The 21,927-nt window shown below is 43.4% G+C and overlaps 2 protein-coding genes across 3 annotated transcripts in view; one reads left to right on the top strand and one right to left on the bottom strand.

Moving 5' to 3' along the window:
- The window catches only part of MAP3K21 (mitogen-activated protein kinase kinase kinase 21), a 42,495-nt gene extending 26,526 nt beyond the window's left edge, over positions 1 to 15,969 (bottom strand). For both annotated transcript variants that reach the window (XM_074896747.1, XM_074896749.1), the window contains exon 1: positions 15,150 to 15,969. In XM_074896747.1, the coding sequence (XP_074752848.1) occupies positions 15,150 to 15,900 (751 nt within the window). In that variant the 5' untranslated portion in view covers positions 15,901 to 15,969. The remainder of the gene's footprint in view (positions 1 to 15,149) is intronic.
- Positions 15,970 to 19,987: 4,018 nt separating this feature from the next.
- PCNX2 (pecanex 2) overlaps positions 19,988 to 21,927 on the top strand; it is a 167,704-nt gene continuing 165,764 nt past the window's right edge. Inside the window, exon 1 of the mRNA XM_074896744.1 lies at positions 19,988 to 20,140. Within this exon, the coding sequence (XP_074752845.1) occupies positions 19,988 to 20,140 (153 nt within the window). The remainder of the gene's footprint in view (positions 20,141 to 21,927) is intronic.

Raw genomic sequence — 21,927 nt, 5'->3', positions numbered from 1 at the left:
CAATGAAATAATTTAGGTTCGAACAGACCTCAGGACGTCAAACCACCCCCCTCAGAGAAGGACTGATGTTGTAAAAAGTGTAAATCTCCTATCAAACATTTTTATGAATCTGTAAAGTTATGGCACTATGAAAGAATAAAAGTAAAACATTGTCTATATTCAAAACAACTGTATTGTATTCACTCAACTACAGACATTAATTTAATTTGTCATCTTAGAATAGATTTTTAAGAAAACTAATTAAGGACAGTAATTAGGGACATCAAGGAATAGAAAAAGCAGCAAAATTACAGCAGAGTTCCATTACAAACAGCTCATGTCACAGTAATCTCATTTTGTCCTGATAGGTGGTTTCTTAGAAAGGGATAAGGTAGCACACTTGAGTAGATATGAGTACTTCTTAGGAAGTTTAATCATACAGGCAGAATAAGCATTAATCAAAGAATTCTGTACAGCAGTTACATGAAGAAAAATCGTAAGAAACAAGTTATCAGGATGAAAAGGCATCATCAATAAGAAGCATGTTTTCTTCAAATGCTTATGTGTCATCAGAGTAAAAACAAGGCTTGTTTCAAGAACTGACAGTACAGTTAGAAGATACTGCCCACTCTGAAGACAACCAGATCATCATATTAGAAAACATACAAAGTTGGATGGGATCATTCACAAAACCTACAGCTATAAAGCAAAGTTGAAGGAAGAAGTGGCCAACTAGTCTGGCTAACAGAAGGAAAACCAAACCAGCAGTTACACATAGTTGCGCAACTAGCTCATGCAATTCTAAAAGGCACTAAAAAAAGGCTTTTTTTAGTAGAAACAGGGAAGTATCAATAAAATTGTACAAAGCATAAGACCTTATATGAAATACTAGAACTGCATGTGTTCAACAACAGGAACTTAAACTGGAGTAGATGCAGAAAATAGAATAGTTTAGGAACCTGTAATGTCTTTTACATAGACAAATCAGAAGAGCTTGTCCTTTTTTCTAGGCTAAACAAATGTTGAGAACAGTTGTAAGAACAGAAGTTAGCCATACCTATAAACACGATGCAGACCTACAGCACTAGTGCTCTTACTGATAAAATATATCTTAGGTGTCCTGGCTCATCCGTCTTACAGGTATGCTCACGATTAAACTCAGTTCTAGATCTGGATCTAGATCTAGGGTGGGGAGAGTCATATCAGATTTCAGGATATTGTCTCTTTTTCCCACCCCCCTTTTGGTGCATCTCTGCAATGTAAAGCACAGTTTACTCCTCATAAAAGTCACAAGATACAACATACACTCCTGTGAAACCTAATGGTTACTGAAATAGCAATGCCACTAATCTTTCCTGCTTGCTTTCTGCATTATCACAACTACAGCTGGATTCTTTTTCTGCTAATCTTATGGCACCCTTCAAGTATTTTGTGGGGTAGCAGTATGCAGACAAGATGTTTTGCACACTTACAAAAACTAAAATCTATCACACAGTTGCTCAAGACTTCAACAGAACTGGACCTGCTGAGACAGCTGGCACTTCCCAAGTCTGTGTTCCTCTAATTAAAACAGAACCAGCAATATCTCTCTGTTGAATCACTACTGTACCCATACAAGCTGTTCTCAGTCAAGAAAGGCACAGAATTTAGGCATGAAAAGGAGACAGAAGTCCCAGCAAAATCCCACTCAAAGGCTCCTGGTCCCCACCCTTTCCTGCCCCATCCCCTTCCTAGCACTGCAAACTCTCGCCTGTGGCAGCAACACTTGCTTTGAGCTAGTGAGCAAAAGGTAAGAGATCAACTGCAGCAGCTCAGGTTAAGATGCATAAAATGGCAGTCAGATATGGCCAGATTTGGAAAAGAGCTGCCTTCTCTGCTTCACTCTCTTTTCTTGTGAGCTTGGGTTGAAATTTTACTGGGAAAAATAAATAAAATAAAATAAAAAAAAAAAAGTGAGAGGCAAGATATGGACTGACAGGATGTAACTGGTCAAGAAATAACAGAAAAGAGAACATTTAGACAAACCAGATTTCTGGGGTGCATGCCTGCTCTACCAAATTCAGACAGGTCCAGAACTGTACCTCCAGTGCTTTCAGGACTAAGCTGAAATTCTAGAGAGGAACTGAAAGAATTAAACTGCAAGCATTCTGTTTAAAGCATAATTTTAAATAAAAGGCTCTCATTCTTGCCTCAGCTTCTCTCCTTTTTAGTTCTTAAAATTCATGTAGCTTAAGAAACAGTATTTACAGCAAGCCCAAGTGAAACCTGGACGGACCTTTTGGCTGGCAGCATACCCAGGAAACCTTCACCTAGCATTAAGCTCTTAAATGCTACTCTTTTAATACAGATTATTTCCTACAGTCTTAGGGGTTTTTTTGTTACTAAATGCATATAGATTATGCTTCTCCAACCTTATCTTTCTCAAAGTTCCCATTTAATACAATATTTCATTTGATAAGTTTCTTGAAATCCACAGACTTTATGAAATAAAACTGATTTTAACTGCAATAAAGTATTCCAGCACTTTCAGGTGACCATTTTCAGTTACCAGCCATTTAAAACAACTGAGTAAACAAGGTATTCTGTAGTAGTTTAGATGTACTGAATTCAAACTATCTTTTAATGCTTAAATCTAAAAAAATATCATCCTGAAGTACTCAGGCCTTTTCTATTGCTATCCTTTTTATAACTTCTACTATACCCTCTTTTAGTCTATTTTGTTACTACTAACAAAATAAATATGTTAAGCAACTGTATTTTCACAGGTTAGTTACTTGCCACCAACTGCTTCTTGCTACTTTACCTGCAGTTTGCTAAACAGCAATCAGTTTTTGCAAATACAAGCTATTTAATAACACAGCCATTTTAGTTACTATGATTATAGGTAAGACTACCTACATGCCCGCTACATTTACCACCACTGATAAAAGTAATTCTTAGAGAGTACCAGACAGAAAATAAAGATGTCATATTGTATACCTCTACTTGCAAATAGAGCTCATCCAGACAATTCTGCCAATGTCATCTGTTCCCGTTCCCCCGCACCCAGTCAGTTCCCCTCTCTGACTGTTTGCAAGTGAATCTGGTTCCTGTTAATTCACTAAATCAACACCCAACAAAACAGGACAACCCTGTATCTGGAAACAGGCAGAAAAAAAAATACTTATTAAACACTGTATGTTCAGTTAACAAAACATAGTACCTTGTCAATATTAAGAGACCTATCTCCATTATTTGGAGCTGTTGTTTGGTTCCGGTCGTAATTAGAAATAAAAATTTTAACACTGCTTATAGAAGTCGTGCCCAGTTTTTAAACTGCAAATTAGCTATCACAGTGAAAACGTTAACTGATCAGGACATCTTCAATACTTACAAAGATTATATATTTGCCTACACAGCACTGCTTCTTAAATACGTTGCTTTTCTCCCATGGCTTCTCAGGATAACAACTGTTATGTACATTTCTGTAGCCAGTATCTGTCAGATTACAATCATCTCTAGACTAAGTTTAGAGCTCACCATCAGCAAGGGAATTTCATCCTTTAAACACTGATTTTGTAGGCAGGAGGCATTTCTCTACTTTTTGTTATAGGGATACTTCGCTCCCCTATTATCTACATCCCTTTACAGCCAGCATACAACCACTGCCTACTTTTCACACTAAATTAAAAGCAACTCAACAACAGCTTCCTTACATGTATTTGTCTGAAAACATCTAGCATTAAAAAAAAAAAAAAAAAAAAAAAAAAAAAAAAAATCCTACCTCTCAGGAGCCAACATACATTAAAAAAAAAACCCTGAACAAAGTGTTCCCAATTGGAAAGACAAAACAAGACAAGACTTGACATAAAAAGTCCTTGACAGCACAAATTGACAAACACACACACCAAACCCATAAGAAAAACACACCCCATAGGGGGACATGTGGCACAAGAAAAATCACTAAAGCATGAAAATGACAGGGAGTCACCTGGCCATCTGGAGGAAACAAAGGGAAAAGAAGAGAAAGAGGGATGAGCGATTTCAACAGCTTTGACACGCCTTGCATCACCATTTTTTGTTTCCCCTTCGCTTCTTTAATAACCCTTATGAAAGCAACTTTGGGCAAATGGAAACTTGAGAGAAAGAAGCAGTTTTAACAAGTTACTGGCACAGGCTGCAGATGCTGCAAGTTACTTTACTGTCTGCCATTTGTGCTTCACTTGCTGTTCAGATAGTTCTGTACAGCAAAACTGAAATTTCTGTTGTGCCATAAGAGGAAGGACCAGAGGTAACAAGTGTTTATAATTAGACATTCAAATAACCATCAGTTAAACAGTAAATTCTGAAAATGCAGGATTTAGATATTCCCATCAGCAAAAAAATCAAAAGTGGATTGCACACTAAACTTTCTCAAGTTCTCTGCTTAATAAAATATTAGGCTTAGTTCTAGTCAAATAGTACATTTAAGAAAAGTTACCTCATTAAAGCAATTCCTCCATAGATTTACAATTACATGGAAATCAGTCAACACTGAAGCTGAGCTTTAAAACTCAAAACACTCAGTTATGCACCACCTACCAGCAATATCCCTACTTAATCTGGAACAGCAACTACTTTCTGTTAAACTTTTTCTTCTTTGCTTGCTAGTAGTTTTTAAAAGGCAACGATGCAATAAAAACAGTGACCAAAATGCAGGTAGATTAGAAAGAAATGCTAAGAACAACTAGTAATAATTAGGTGGTGAATCGGACATTCCTGACTAAGATAATCTTCTAGTTTCAAACTCTACAGAACAAAGCGGCTGTGTATCCATTCCTTAAAGAACACTACCTTTGTTATGAAATAGTGATTTATTTATAGTTTTTAAGGAACTTCTTCCTAATCCTGAGAAAACAAAATGCAAGGCAAACTAAAGCTATTATATTCAAACTGCAAAAAAAGGAGTCTTAGCCTATATATAATGCATCAGGTACAGTTTCCTGCAACAGAAGCTTTCAGAAAATATAATAATCATATCCCTAATCCCAAATTCAAGACCTGACTATTTCCTTCAGAACAAAGTAAAACAATATACACCATACACCAGGGTAATGAGCTGAGGTTTATAATCTCAAAAATGGCATCCGGGACAAGAGCTGACAGAGGTTACCTTTCTTCAGAACTAAAAGTTAATTTATCTATCATTAGTCAAATCACTTTTTCAAGATTTAAAAAACAAGATTATTTCATTCAAATTGGTTTTGGATTTATAGTTAATTTTTTTGAAGTAAATGAACATGACTTGATGCAATTTGGTATTTCAAGCTAATCAGGAGTATACACAGCTTCTGAATACATGCAAATGTTTACATTGCTGGCATACTTTTCCTGATTGTAACATATTACACTCCGCAATTACGTACTTCCTTGTTGCTTTATTTTTTGTGATCTATATCAAGGAGCATTTGACATGTTGAAATTAGAATATTTAATGCACAAAAAAATCACTTCAAAATTAAAGGAAGTTTAGAAAAGCTTAAGATAGATACATACATAAAAAATTAAAAGCACATTCTACCTTTAAAGGCGACTTACTAACCAAACTGAAGCAAAAGGGTGTACGTTGGTGTCACAACCAGGACTGTAAAAGCTTGCTGCCACTGAAATAATGATCTTAACCTCCTCTCCAGTTATAGTCCCTCATCCTCACAGCTGTTTTCCCCCCCACACTGAGTTTAGCAACTGGGTATCTTAGGAGACTCGATTAGTTAGATAGTTCAGTAGAAAATCAAGCCTGCAAATAAACCAGCTTAGAGTCGTTTTCTGCTGTATCCCTCAGCCGATTTAACCCAGACCCACTGACCGTGCAGGCAGAGATGAGCAGATGCTGCAGACGTGTGGGGGTGGGGAGAACCTGTGCCTAGAGATGGGTGGGAAAGACTCTTTGCACAGCTGGGTGCTAAATGAAGGCACACATCACCTGCTGTAGTGAGAAGTCAAGTAACATTTCAGAATTAATAGATCTAACTCTTTTATATCTAGTTTTAGTCAGAGATGTAAAGATAAAATCCAGATTTGCTACTTCTTTCCATTATATAACCATCTTCAATGAAATTTACTATTGAAAAGAACCAGTTGAATAAACTGAAAACAAAAAAAAGTTTCTCAGTTCCTTTGAAGATGCCTACTTACATGAATCCAGACAAACTCTCGCGGTAGATGATGCTTTGCCGAGTTTAGTCACCGAGTTCCCTTAGAACCTCAGTAGTTAACATGAAACTCCTTTAATATCATTTCTATGAGGAATTTTACTAGGTTACACTCCATAAAGAATTCTGAATTCCATTGTCAGCTTCTTTTATAGAGAATATTTGAAAGAGTCTTACTCCTTTAAAACAATTTTTGCCAAACAACCTGTTTCAAAACATAGCAGAAAAAAAAAGGACAATTTTTGAGCCCACTTTTTTTTTTTTTAATACAAAACTTGGGAGGAAAAAATAAAAATCAAAATACATTCTGTGGGGTAGAAGGATTCCTGTGTTCCAGCCTTGAAGTTTCTTCAGTAGCTGAGGAATAGCCCCTCAGGACTGTGCATTTCCAAGAACTCTAATCTTCTTTAATAGCAAAGGCAAAACACTTATTTTGAAATGAGAACTCTGCAAACTTGGCAGTGCTCTCTTTCTGTTTGGGAGGAGAAAATTGAAAGGAAAACCTGCTCTCTTGACTCAATAATTAGCATGGCATTCAGTAATGAGTTAAAAAGTACATTTTTTTTTCCTTTTTACGTAATACATGAGGAAATAAATGCAATTAGTTTGAGGAAGAACAATGACATCTAATCCTAATGGAAAACAAAAATCACAAAACTGCACAAACATCTAGAACTAAAATATAATCAGTTCCAAGGGTTAATTTGTCCCATAATGAACCACAGCAATGAAGCAGTTACTCCTGCATTTTTGAGAGGGAGGGCCGACTTATCAGCTCCAAGTTAACAGCACACCTGCCAACACACAGATTTTAGTCACTATGAAGAGAACAAAGCATGATTATATAGCCAACACTGGCATGTCTAGGACTGATTTAATTGGAATTATGACCCCCCACAAAAAAAAAAAGTTAAACTTGGCAGGAAGCTCCAAGAAGGAAGAATACTTCTGTGGTGACATTATACAAACATCTAACTTTTCCATCTCACCATATATAACCCATGACTTTAAGATGCAGTAAGTGGGTCAAAATTTAAACATCCACTTACTTTCAGTTACTGATCTGAGGTAAGCTCTCAGTAACATGGTCAAGCAAGGTAAAAATGGTGAAATTAGTTTTAAACTGCCAATCAATGAATGTACATTTATGACACCAGTTGTTATTTTGGTACTGCTACTATAGACAGACAAGTCATTTGATATTTAATATATCTTACCTTTTCTTATCTATATCTTTGTTGATTTCAATGCCATCAATTTTGCTTTAAGGACAAAAAAATCTAAACCCAAAGCTCAAACACAAACCAAAAAAAAAAAAAATCACTGCCCTTTTTAGAAGCATTACTACTGAAGGTCACTGAGATAAATTTCAGTGGTTTAAATTTTAAGAAACCATCAGAAATAAAATTAAGGGACAGAAATTGCCCATGCTGCAAACACTCCTTGCAGAAGTCATTGTACAAGGCCATCCTGTTTCAGAACTTGAAACACTGAAACATGTTTTGAAAAAAGTTACAGATTGCAAACAAAAAGTTATTCTCTTTTAAGGTCAAAGAAACGACAAAACAGTATTCAACATTCAAACACAGTTCAATGATGTCTTACTTGTCTGTTCTTTTGAGGTTACAGAATATAATTTCTCAATGGAACTTTTAATATTTGGTAAGAAGTCCAAAGGCATGCACTGTGCTTGCAGTCCCAATGGCGGGGGATCGGGGGTGTGTGTGTGGGGGAAATCTGTAACTGAAAAACCAGTTATATCTCCATTTTTTCTAATGCTAGGCTAACACTATCAATGCCCAAATCCCAACCCCAATTTGCATTGTTTATTTAAGTACAATACCTCATTTCACAAGTGCTATGATCAGCAGTTAAACTTATTTCTCACTATTTGCAGGAACAAACAAAATCTCCTGTTAAGTATTTTAACAGCTAATGTGAGGTGGTTAGATGTCTTTTTTTTCATTGACTTCTGTGGAAATGTGTTGCTCCCTCAGTGCAATTTTCAGAGGCAGGTAGGTATGTGACCATATCCTTGGGGTAATAGCTTTAAAAAAAAAAAAGAATCGAGCCAACTAATGCTTGAAGTCTTCTTTAATATACAAATATTACAAACCCTCTAATCCTAAACCCTACACTTCAATTTATATGCTACCTCAAACCATAATTCTTTCAGAAAAGACAGTCAGCAAATGTGACATACAGACTTGAATGTTAGGCATGAGGAGGTCACCAGAAACACTGGTGCACACAAGCCTCTTGCAGAAACCTGCCAGGAAAGAGTTCAACACGAAGAAAGAAAAAAAAAAAACAACTTCCAACAGCTGTAAACCAGATCACTTGGTGACTTACAATAAGAGAGAACAAAGACAGAGAGAGGAGAAAAACATGAAGAAATAAATATGATCCAGAAAAAGATCAAAGTAACTTTATTCCTGAATTAATTTTAAAAAATAATTTAAATAAATCCTACCTGTTAAAAGATGCAGAGTCTCAACACCAAATAAGGAACAACTCTACAGCTGGCAGATGGACATAGTTGGGGAAACATTAAAATGAAAGTCTGTATTAAAAATGAGTTGTTAATAGGGGTATTAAAAGTTCATGGATTTAAAATTAATTATTTAAGCATTTAGCTAGTGTTTCTGCCTAGAAACTTGTTTTCAGCATTAAGGATTATATGTAAATATACTTGAGCCTTGTTAAATTTGAGGGAATTCATTCTAAATTAATAAGCATTTTTTTTCACCTGTTAATGTTCAGACTTGAGATACAGAAAACCATCAAACAGTAGCAAATTTAGAAGACAGTAGATTGAAGTAAAATAAATGGTTATTGCAGTTAACTTTCCATCTACAAATAAAATCACTGCTGGATGTTACTCCTTGTCTGAAGGCGTACAGACTATACAAATATTGTATCTGTAGCAAATGCTGTGCTACAGAGCAGTAGTTCACAAAATCTCATTTGATAGATATTGTATCAAAATAATTAAGTTCCTGAATATTAATTTTAAATGCTGAAACACATCCTTCAACTGGATATTAACCACTACGACATTATAGTGCTAGTTATTTCTACTGCAAATTGAAATAACTACAGCAATCAGCTACTCGAATTTTTCTTTCTTGAAGTCCAGCATCTTTCTGAACACAAAATAAAATATTTATATGCAGCAAGTAAATATATCAAGTGAATATAAAACAGGCATAACACAAAATGTTTCCTTTGATGAGCTGGAAAAAGATACACTACAGCTCAAGGCTGCTAAGCATTTGCTACTCCCACAGAATCCAACCAGCCTTCAGGGTCTCTGAAAAATAAAATCCCTATCTACATAGTCTGAACACACATCAAATAATGAAACAAATTACTGGGAGCAACGTTTTATGAAACAAAGTAGAACATTTTCATGTGACGTTAACTACATTCAAAAGAAAAACTTAGAGGAATTCAATGGCATGCTAACTGTTAATAGACCTTCTAAAGAGATGTTGTTTCCCAAATTGATGAAATGTTGCAATCCTAGCACAGTTTGCATGAGGGTGGTTTGATTTTGGTTTTTTGGTGGGTTCTTTTTAAGAATACTAAGTGGACAGGGTTACTAAAACTATACCTCCTTCCTGCTATACACTTCCAGATGCTTCAGGATGTATGTATGACCTGTTCTTATGCTGTAATGCAGCCGCATTATCTTCACAGCAAAGCACGAGGCAGAGCTACTACCACTCACAGAGATGGGATAGGAAGCTGGGACAGTTCATAGCTTTATGCAATTTAAGTAATTAAGAATAGTGCAAAGCACTTAAGTGCCATGACTTCCTATATGAACACAGCATGAAAATCTACAGCATAAGAATTTTAATCTGCTAAGTAACTTCTGGCCCCACTATTTCATCTGACCGACATTAGTCGAAGCAATAACACATTCTCAAAGATACGGTTCCTATAGGTTTCATGAAAGTCAGTTGCCTTACGGAAGAGGAACTTCAATAGGTTCTGTCAGAAAAAGATGTTCATTCCTCTCCAGACCTCAGAGAGGCCAGCCAGTAGGAGCTTACCTGCTAGTCAGGCAATACCAGCAAACTAATTACAGCATGTGCAGCCTGCCACAGGAGGTGCAGAAGTCACCCAGTACTGGAGATGGGCACCCTGGGACAGCCAGGCTTAGCCTGGCGGGGACACTGGGGATGTGGAAAGGAACAGGAGAGCACAAGTGCCACGAGTGAGAGTGCCACGAGGAGAAGAGGGAAATACAGAATACATCCCCCTAGAAAATCAGGGGGGTTTAGTTTTGTTACCGTGTAACAGGTGAGCAGTAATTGGCAGTGTTATTGACAGAAACAACTCCACTTTTCAGTGACATTAGAGAACATCTTGGAACTTTATTTCCAAAGAAAATTAGATTGAAGCTCAAATCTGCTGAAAAGTCATCTCTCTTCTCCCTCAAAACTACCAAAGACAACTGTAATAAAACTTAGTTTTGGGTTTTCTTGGTAATTGTGCATTAGAAGATCCTGACTTTCAAACATTTAATAACATAAGTAATGCTTTACAGCTCTACTTGTGATGTGAGCAAGTCTTCCCTTTACAAAACAGAGTCAAGAGACAAATTACACACCCCAGTGGCTTCAGAATAAATAAAAGCAGTTCAGAAGATGGCAGATAGGCTTAACTCTAGTTTATTTCTCTTCCTCTCCCCAGACAGGTAGCCTAAATTTGCTAGGTGGAGAAGCTAGAGAGAAAGTACTTTTTATGAGTTCTTGAAAAACACCTCCCTCTTATTTCAAATGTGTTTGCTGCAAATAATCTGTAAGACTAAAGAAACAGAGATCATTTTCTCAAACTCCAGGACACCTTCCCTTATCAAAAGCAACTGATTCAACTGTTCTGTCAAACCACATCACACTTTCTTTTGAGGTTTTAAAACCAAATTATTTCTATTTTCTGACTGCTTTTCAAGAGACTAGTTTGAAGAATGTCACATTAAAGTGGATTGTCTAATTGCAGTTTCACTGTTCTCTTGTATGTTTGATTCCTTCAGATTTCAAGTATTGCTCTCATCAGCGTTGTCACGTCCAATGGCCTTATCTGACAATCCTTGAAACTCAAGCTGTCCTTGACTTTCAAAAAGTAATATAAACTCTACACACTTCAGAGAGCGGGGGCTGCAAAGGAACCTGGGATGTCAGAGGAGCTGGTGAAAGCCATAGCAAACTGAACCCTACTCGCATATCTATCTACAACAAATGAGTACAGAGTACTTTATCAGTATTATGTTAGTAGGCATAATCTGCACAGAATCAACTTTGTATTCATGGATGGGTCTGTGTCATAAGCAAGATATTCTGAACTTTTTGTAACATTTCCTACAAGTACACAAAGCTACTGCACTAGAGATAAAGTGTGTTGGTTTTTTGTTTTTTTTTAAGGCAGAAGTTCTGCCCAGTCTGAAATCAATCCAGAAACATGAACCCCTGCTTTCTCTATGCTAGACTTCAGAAAGGAAAAACCGTACACACTCTACCTGAACACATTACTAGCTTTCTTCAGAATACTAAAAAAGAATCAGGAAAGGCTGCACCAAGCTCTTAAACAATGACAGGTCTCATAACTAATGGGGTGTCCTTGCCGAGAAGAAAACAATTTGATTCTTTCCCAAGAAGAAAAAAGTTGCTCTTTCAAAGAGTCAGCAAAACAGCTATAATGTGCTAAAAAGACACATGTAATTATTAGTGTACAGTCTTGTGGATGAATTTCTGTTTATTTTCAGTAAAACCTAACTTCTTCATAACCAGCTGGCACACTTAAAACTGAGTTTGTGCCCAGGAGATACAGTTAAGAATGTTCAAGTATTTTCACAGTTTTTAAGATATCTGATTTTCAGTTAACGTAACATTTAATTCAGAATTCCTTGTCTATCCATGATGGTTTGAAAAATACATTTTCTTTCAAATTTTTTCTTCAAGTTTTAGACAGGTAAAATCCACCTCTTAAACCTTAATTTTCGATTATCTCCTTAATCTATAAAGTATATCTAAGAACATAAGAATTGCCTATGAGGAAGTTGTTCTCAAAATAGACCATGTTCTTTTCAGAGTAACTTCTCACCATGTCACCTGCACAAGGTTTTACAAAGCACCCACAATTTGCAAATCAACATTCGAGGCCATGGTTACTATGCTTTATTTTATCTCACATATCTGAAGCTAGAAGTGTTCTTTACACCTCTTTTGTTTATTTATGAACAACCTTTAAATACTAAGTTTATTTTACATGAACTCCAGAACTGAAGAAATTCGGCCGCCAACAAAACTCGAGTTACCCCTTACTTCCTTGTTCAGTCCTCACAACCAACTTTGTTAGGTTTTCCTCCCAATATAGAAAACATTTGCATAGCTATTTATTTCCTTTCTCTTGCTTTGGCAGAAACAAAAACCCTTTCCCACCTCCCAAAAGGAGCCCAAGGAAACTTGCACATACATACCTAGACAGTTACTGCTGTTAACAAAACGTGTTGCTCTCATGGCTATTCTGTTTGTGGCACCTTCTCTCCAGACATGACAATTTGGCATCAGTGAAACTGCACTAGATATGCTGTCCTATAGATCCCAATTCCACGAAATTGCTTGGAGAGAAGTAACACACCTGCCTTTAAGATGCTTGCTTTGCCTGCCAACCACAAGCCCAGACACATATCCTTTCTGGATCAAATATACTGGTGGAAGGGGCTCCTTCCCTTGGCCGGAAAAATTAGTTCCTGCCTATTTGCTAAGGAAACAGTTTGGGGAGCATTCCTTGCAACACCATGTTAAGGAAGTCATTCTTGTTGTGTTGCCAAAGGAAGAAAAAAAAATTCCTCTTAATGAAAATAACTGAGCTAGCACAACACTGATACATTTCATATTCTACCTAGAACTGCCTAATGATGAGCACTGAACCTCTACCATTAGCAGTCCACAGAAAGCAGCGATGAGCAGTTGAGGAAGGGGGGCTGCCAGATCCCCATTTTCAGCTATAGCCACTGCTGAACTGTTACTACCCACCCCAAGCAAGTCGATCAGTCAACCCTGGCAGCTTTCCACTCCCACTATGTAAGAATGGAAAAGACTGTAGTAGAAGAATAAAGTGAAATCTTCAATGAACGGATGAGTTAACAGAAGGGGGGATACTGTCATGATTTGCAGTAATTTTAAATTCACTTTGTTGAACTTTATTATTATAGTATATCGTACCACTAGCACACCATTGTCTTCCAATGTTATTGTTTAGTTGGATGATGAAGAAACCTAACTGTATTTAGCATATTCAATGCTGTCTTCAAACTTCGCTAAGAACTATGGGTGAGAAAACTAAGCAGCTTGTTAAGCGCATGTGCAATAGGCATGAGTAGTGAAAGCAGTGAATAGGCACACATGCTAAGGTTATAATCAAAAGCGTATTTTAAAATGCTCTGCCATTATCCACATACACAGAGATGATAATGGTAATCAGTTCACAGCAGGAACCAGCTCAGCTCCAGGTGCTACGCTGAACCACAGGGTTATGAAGTCACTTCAGATATGGACTTTGCCATTGTCAACTTTGGAAGCTAGCGTGCAGCAACCCACTTTGACCAAGGAAAGCTGCTAAACACTCAAGGTACAGGAGCTCACTCTGCACACAGCAACAAACTAGGAGGGCACAAGCTGCCTACAGACAACTTGCTAGAAATTAAGGTGCTGGCCATGACCCTAAAGGTACATTCCAAGAGTTCATCGTCTTGCGCTACAGACAGAACCACAAATGTAGCTGAGCTAGGTCCTTTCTTTATCAAACAAATAGTGAAAGTATTCTCAGGAACAGTCCCATGACTGAGCCTTGTCTTAACAACCCATGCATGATGACCTTCAAGACATGCTGCAAAGGCCTTTTAAACAAAATGCTTCAAACTTGAATGAAGCTTTTTTTTTTTTTTTTTTTTATTTCTGCTGCACTACTTAAGGACTCCTAACTGGAAAAAGAGTAACATACTGCTGCACATTTGGCACATCCAGAACAAACAGGAAAGAGAGTCGAGATGGCTTCCAGACATTTAGGGAAGCACATACAGATTTCCAATTTCAGGTCACCAATTCAAAACATAGCTATAAGGGCAAGTCATAAACGCCTCTATTCTAGTAAGTCAGGCTTCCAACCACACAACTGCCAAAATCTTAGATGCTCTCGTATCGACAGATGGACCAAGAATCCATTAAGCACGAATTGAGCAACTCCCTTGCTCTTTCAGGTGCTTTTGTCCATGCCAACGGCTGAAAGCGAATCTGGCAACTACACAAGAGTTTCTACTGTTTTTAAGCTACTGTCTTTTCCGTCTCCAAGTTCGCTAAGCGGGGGAACTTTAGCAATGCTTAATGCATGCAATGAAAAACAGAAACACGTAGGGTTGGCTGGCAATGAAACAGAAGTGATACCCTCATTAAACTTCTCCTTTACAAGGCTTAGTAGCTTTTACAAAGCTAGGTCTACACAACGCATCGGAATAAAAGAAGTCTTGTGGTTGTGCGCAGGATTTCATCCCGCTTCGCTTTTACGTGAGCTCCCGCCAGAGAGGACGGGACTTGGCTCTGCCTGCGGCGCAGGTAAACCCCCTTCTCCCCACCTTCCCACAACAAGTCGAGGGTGACCGGCTCACACCCACGACAACCAACCTGCCGCCGGCCCCCGCTGCTGGCAGAGTGTCCCAGCCACCCATGTCCCGGTGAACGGGACTCCCGGACCGTGCCCGTCCAGGCCTGCCGCCCGTCTCCTCAGCGAGCCGCCGCCGCCACGGCAACTGCCCCCGCCGGGCCCGACCGGTCCCGGGGCGGGCAGCCTGAGCCGGGCCCGGCGCCGCGCTGCAGCCCGGCCGCGAGACGGAGACCCCCTCGCTGTAGCCTCCGCCGCCCGCGGCGGCCCGAAGGCCCCTCCTCAGCACCCCCTCTGCCCTCGCCCCCGCCCCGTTCCCCGGTGGGGACTCACTGTTGCTCGACTTGAGGTCCCGGTGCAGGATGGGGACGATGGCCTCGTCGTGCAGGTAGAGCATGCCGCGGGCGATCTGCACCGCCCAGTTCACCAGGATGTGCGGGGGGATGCGGCGGCCCCCGCGGGCGGCCCCGGCCCCGGGGGCGGCGGCGGCGGCCAGGGCCCTGTTGAGGGAGCCGCCGCGGGCGAACTCCATGACGAGGCAGAGGTTGGGCTCCCGCAGGCAGACCCCGTGCAGGGCGATGATGTTGGGGTGCCTCAGCATAGAGAAGAGCTTGGCCTCCTGCCGCACGCTCTCCGCCGTGGCCGTGATGTCCTCGTCGGGGTCCTGCCGCGCCGCCTTCACGGCCACCTCGCGGCCCCGCCAGGTGGCCCGGTACACCTTCCCGAAGCCCCCCACGCCGATGATCTCCTGCAGCTCCAGGTGCTGGAAGTCGATCTCCGTCAGGCTCCCCGCGGGGTCCCCCCGCCCGCCGCCGCCGCTGCCGCCGCCCCCCGCCACCGCCCCGCCGCGGGGCTGGCGGGTCACGTAGTTGGCGGGGAAGATGCCGAGGCGGTGGCGGATCTTCCCCGCCCACCAGCCGTCGTCGCCGGACACGGCCGCGTCCTGCGACAGCACCTCCACCACGTCCCCCCGCCGCAGGCTCAGCTCGTCCTCGCCGCTCGCCTCGTAGTCGTACAGCGCCGTCCACAGCGGGCACGGACCCCCGCCGGCGGCGGCCGCCGCCCCGGCGCCCGGCAGAGCCATGGCAGGGACCTCAGCCCCGACGGCCGCCAGCGCCGCCGACACGGGGGCGCCCACCCAGCCGCATCCTCACCTGCCGCCGCCGCCGCCGAGCGGGAGCCGCGGGAGGGGGAGGGGCGGGGGCGCCGGGCAGGGGGAAGGGGCGGGGCGGGGCCGGGGAAGGGGCGGGGCCGCCGCCGGGCTCCGGCAGGTAGGGCGCAAGCGCAGGCGGGGAGGGGCGGGGCCGGGCGGGGCCCCGCGCCCTCCCTCCCGCCTCCCGCGCCTGAGCCCCCGGGGATTGGCCGCCGACCGTCACGTGGGGGCGAGGGCCCGAGGCGGGGGATGGGGGGGGTGGGCGCGCGGGCAGGTAGGTGCCCGCGCCCGACTGCCTTCCCACGCGCGCAGACCGGCAGGCTCCGGCCGCCGGGCGCGCGGCTGAGGCGATCGCAACGGTCCGGTCCGGTCCGGCCCGGGAGGAGGAGACGGACACACACACACACGGACGGTGTCACGGCACCGCCGGGTCCACCTCGCCGCTGGCAGCAGTGGCCCGTCCTGGCCTTGTGCGGAGCCGGGGAGGGGCTCGGGGGGACGCCTGTGGCCCCCGGCACTCGGTGAGGTGGTAGCGGTGTCTCGGTGCAGGTTGCCCTCAGGTGCCCGCCCCGGCCCGCTTTGTCCCTCGGGGCGGCAGAGCACGTCGAGAGTCGGCCTCCGCCGGCAGCTTCCTCTTTCCTCCGTTGTGCGATGTTGGGACTTCACCAGGATAAAGCCCAGGCGGATTCTGAAGAAACCAAAGTTACCGGTTCGTGTTTCCTCTCCCACCCGCCTCCAGCGTTCACGTCGGTCTCCTGTCTGCGCACGGGCTGAGGGTCCCGGCGCTGCGGGGCGCGGTCACACAACACCTTCGTTAGGAAGCTGCCTGGGAATGCTGCGTGGCTATTTCTGAATAAAGGTTTTCCTGGCTTCAGCTGGAAGAATCGTATCCCGTCTCTAACCTGCAGTAGTTTAGTTGGAAGTGTCTGGGCCGGGGACGTACGCTCTGCTCGGCGGGAGCGTGGGTCACAGCGGACTCGGCACCGGCGGGTCGACCGCCAGCAGAAGGCCCGAGGGGGGATGGAAAAGGCTTGGGGAAGGCGGCGGACGTCACTGCAGGAACAACCTGTTGTGATGAACGCCTCAACTGCTCCCCCCAAAACCCCCATCCGGAGCACTGTACATCCCCATATAAACATAAGATTTGCAGCTGGATATCACAGGGCTAAGTTTCCAACGTAAAGAAAATAATTCAAAAAAAACCCCCAGTATCCAAAAAGTTGTAAGTTCTTGTTTATCCCAGTCTAAACTGTCTGTAGTTGTACACACAAGGCAAAAATAAAATTATGCAGAAAGTGATTTACCGAACCATGGTAACCAAAAAGAAAGAATGCAAAACTAGCATGTCTATCAAGTCTTTTCCCATTTCCTTTAATATAAGAGATTGCCTTGCAGCTATTCAGAGAGATAATTACAAGCCTTTTCCTTATCTGCATATTTGCCTTATTATAAAAGCCATAAAGTATGTTGTAATACAAGCATTCTGCCACACAAATTCTACCTTGAACTTTATCTGTTATCTAAAAGAATCTGCAGGAACTAATTAAGTGTGGAATGTTTTGGGTCAGACAGGGTACTGCTTGCAGTATAGTGAAAAGTTTAAATATTTATTTAGAACTATTATTCCAAAATTTGCTCTCTGAAGCACCATTTACCCACTAGCTGTTGCTACACTGGGGTTATTCTTTGTTCAGTGTTTCTGCAGCCCCTAGCGCTCTAGGGTGTCAGTATACAATTGCTGTGAGTTCTGGGAGTGGAAATGACGTCGGAACGGGCCCTGTGGAGCACTGGTCGTTTCTCTGACGGCACCAGCTGGTGGGGTTACCCTGGAGAGGAACTGCAACCCCTACCACTGGCAGGGCTGTCTGCTCAGGCCATCACCAGCGCCTCGAGAGAGAGAAAAGTGGTGGCCTTTCTCATCTTCAGCACTCCTGCAGCTGTAGGTGTAGTGCTGTGCTTCTACATCGCGTCCAGAACATCTATCTATCCTGAGCTGGAAATTACAGGAAGCCTTTCTTCCTACAAGTACCGTTATGCCAAAAAAACCCCTATCCAAAGATGAGGAAGAGTTGAAAGGTCTGAGTGATGGGTGGACAAGTCACCGTAATAAGACCCAATGTTATATCCACTCCAATGAAGCCTGCGTTACCTGTGGCTTCCAAATAATAACCAACGTGAGTTAGAGGTCAGAAGAGTGGCGTTTTTGCAGAAGGTTTCCATTTCCACCTTTGTTTACTCATCTCTCTTTTTGGGAGCCGTGTGTGTAAATGAGATTATTTGCCAATACGTATGTAGAAAACAACTTCAGTAGTTTTAAGAAATTAACATTTTTAAGTATCACACATCAAAAATACTATTCACAACTAGCTATTGCACTTGATTCAATCATTACATTACAAACATTACATTAGCGAACTTTGTCATCTTTGAAAATAATTTACAAAGGGTAAAATAAAAAACTTCCAGTCAACAAGGGAGAGGTTTAGGTAAGATGAGGACACAGCACGGGAGTAGCACAGGAGTCACTGCTGGGACTGTGCCTCCTTCATACAGATCAAGAGACTTTGTTGCTTACCAAGGATGCACCGAGCAAGTACTCGAGCCCTGCAGCTACAGCTGCCCTGAGGGTGCCTGTGCTGCTGAAGGAAACGGTGCCGTTCCTCCTCTGCTCCCAGCCACTTGTTCATACTGCTCTATCATCCCTTCCATCAAGCCAACACCAGCACCCAGCCTGGCCAGATAGCCTGCAAGAGCAGGAAGCAAGCTCAGATGGGGTTTATTGGCTCACAAATGTTGTTGTTTAATAGCATCCTTGGTCTCTTACCTCTGTCTAAAAAACCCATACAAAGCACACTGGAGCAGCATGTTTAGTCGATGAAACCGTAGCCACAGTCAGGAGCAATGAAAGGAGGGTTAATCTGGTGAAGTAACATGCAAGCTGGCTGGCTGCCTCCATTTCATACGTGCCTCCTTCACAAAACTGACCACAATAAATATCTATACAAGTGAGAAAGTCCCTAGAAGGGCTTGATGAGAGACATGCAGTTGAAGTTCACGGCTATCTTCTGATGGCAGAGGGTGAGAGGGAGGAAGCGCTGCGTACGCTCGGTGTTCACAGCTCAGCCTTACGCCCCTTCCCTGAGGGGCATCCCCGAGGGACATGTCCCTTATCTTTCACTGCCTTCCACCACCCCTGCGCTTCCCCTTGTCTCCATCCTCCATTTCAGCTCCACTCTGCATTGCTTCACACACCTGTGTTTCTCCGCCCCCCACCTTACCTCTTCACTGCTAATTTGAAGTCAGCTACCATGAAATTCTTTAATACAAAGCAGAGGCCGCTTTACCCTAAACTCATTCTTGAAAGAAACCGAATGTTTTTTACAGAATTTCCCCACCTACTTGACTAAAGTACAGCTAAAAGCCACACAAAAAGGTCAGCACTGAAGCTGGGCAGAGCTCAGAAACTCGTGATGTATTATATCAGTCAAAATTCATAACCGGCCATGAAAACAAGGCGGTGGGGGGCGATGGCTGGGGAGCGCAGCTCAGCTGCCTGACGCCGGTGCTGCTCCTTTGCCGCGTTTTTTTTGCACCTGTGAGCTAACCTCGGGTCCGCCCGGGGCGGGACGCCGCGGTGACGGACACCTCCGCGCCAGAACTCCGCGCCCCCCCAACGCAGCCCGCCGCGGCTCGGCTCGGTCCCTCTCCGCCCTGCGGCCTTCGTGCGCTGCCGCCCGCTGCCGGCAGCTGTGCGCGGCCCCCGCGGCCCTCGCGGCCCTGCAGTGGGGCAGCGTCCCCCGCACCGCACCGCACCGGGGACGGGCGGCGCGCTCGCTGTGCCCGGGGCGGGGGGTGGCGGCGGCGCCTTCCCGGCGGCGGCGGCGGCGCTCGGGGTGGGGCGGGCGGGATGCTCGGCGTCGCGGGGCACCATGGGAGAATCCGCGGGCGCCCGGCATGGCGGCGGCGGCGCCGGGTGGCTGAGGGGCGGCGGTGGCGGCGACGGCGGGGGGGGGCGGCCATGGTGTCACCGGCGGCGCGGCTGGTGGGTCAGGGCGTGTGGGCGGCGCTGACCGGGGGCTGGTACCACGACCCGGAGCAGGGCGCCTTCACCAACAGCTGCCACCTCTATCTGTGGCTCTTCCTGCTGACGCTGCCCATGGCCCTGCACCTGGTGAGACCCGGCCCGGGACGGCGGGGGGGCGGCCCGGGACGGCTGAGCGGGGAGCGGGGCGGCCCGCCGCGGGCCCCAGCCGGGGGCAGCAGCGGGAAGGGCATGAGCGCAACGGAGAACGGACTGACCTCTGCGGGGGGGGGGGGGGTGTGTAAAAAAACAGGCATACCGCGTTTTACGTCAGGATTTGGTGTCTAAAGGGAATGGCTAAGGTACGCCGGGCGTGTGGGGCCGGGGCCGGACCTCTCATCCCCGGTGAACCCAACTGGGCAGGGTTATGTGGGAAAGGGTGCGATGCCGGCCTCTGCAAATGCCCTGTGACCCACCCTGACGAGGTTTGTCCAAAAAAAAAAAATCTCTCTTAGAGATATTTTTAATTTTTAACCCCAAGTCTGCTCTAGTCTTACTTGCTGAGAAGGGTAAGTAAATGGAAAAATCCAAATATCAGGTAATTAATATGCCTTGCTGAATATCATTGGTGAGTCACATGGCTTTGCATGACATGCAGCTCCCTTTGCTGGAATTTAAACGTTACAAATAAATAATTTTAGTAACTAGGACTTGCTTGCCAGACTTTAAAATGATTTTCCTTCAAAACTTGAAACTTTTGCTCTATTTCTGTCTGGTTTTCTACTGTTTGAGTGAGAGAAGCTTACAAGTATAGTTTGCCGGATCATTGCATCCATTCATTGGTGTGGTCTTCGGTAGTTGTAGCCTAATATTGCCTCCACTGGAAACAATTGCTATCCCTTTGGTTCTCACAGTAATTCAACTAAACTCTTAACTAAGTTCTATACAATTTTTGTTTTGTTAGATAACATTTCTAAATAGGTCTCTTCGCTCTACATGGTCAGATAATTGGCCTGATTTTGAAAAGGAAAGAGCATTCACAAATCCTTTTGCAATCCCAGTAAAAAGCAAATCTTGTGTTTTTAAAAATCAGTTAGTATACTGTATTCTGTGGCGTAGATGGCAGTGAATTCCTGTAAGCATGGGTCATGGAGTTAATGAACCAAGATAATAGGCTTTCTTCTGATTGATAGGGCCTATTTCCTATGCAAACTAGCAAGAGTCTTAACATTGTAGGATTGATGTCAAAGTGGTATGTGGGATTAAAAAGAAAAAAAGTCAAGGTTAATTTTTTTCCAGTTGATGTAAGCATGTATCTGAAAGAATACGTATTTTCTTGTGGGAAACTTTGGAACTAAGAGCATGGAAGAAAGCATGCAGAGTTGCACAAAAGAACACTGGATACAAAGATTGTAGGTCAGAGCTAAAGTAAAAAAAAGATGTTATTTAAAGGGAAGGGGAGAAAACCTAACTTATCTATTGAACTCTCTCTTGGGATTCATCTTTGCCTGTCTAGATGGACTTGCTTTTCTGCAGACTAGCTGACTTTCTGATGAATCATCTGGTTAAATACGGGACTTGTGTTCTTGAGGTATAATGTATTGCTATGGGAATTCTTTATCCTTGATAAGAATAATGCATTTATTATGCTGGATACTTGAGAGTAACGATGTCTTTAAGTATTTATTTTCTTGCTTTTAAGTGGCTGGACCTCGTAAACTTTGTGTAAGACATGCTTTCCACTTGGAAGCTTAAACCTGTTTTTTAACAAAAGGTTTTCTTCGGGGATTTTTGTTTATAATGTTGTATTCAGTAATGTTTGGGATGATATTTACGTTACAGACTTGACACCAATAGTTCTGGATTCAGCTAAAGGAGTCGCTGACATTTCTTGAAATGGCAAAGTGAAAACAAATCCGAGTACTTCTTAAAATTTT

This window comes from Athene noctua, chromosome 1, assembly GCF_965140245.1.
Source record: "Athene noctua chromosome 1, bAthNoc1.hap1.1, whole genome shotgun sequence".
Taxonomy (NCBI): domain Eukaryota; kingdom Metazoa; phylum Chordata; class Aves; order Strigiformes; family Strigidae; genus Athene; species Athene noctua.
Note: the sequence above shows the minus strand (reverse complement) of the source record. Positions and strands in the feature narration are given on the sequence as shown.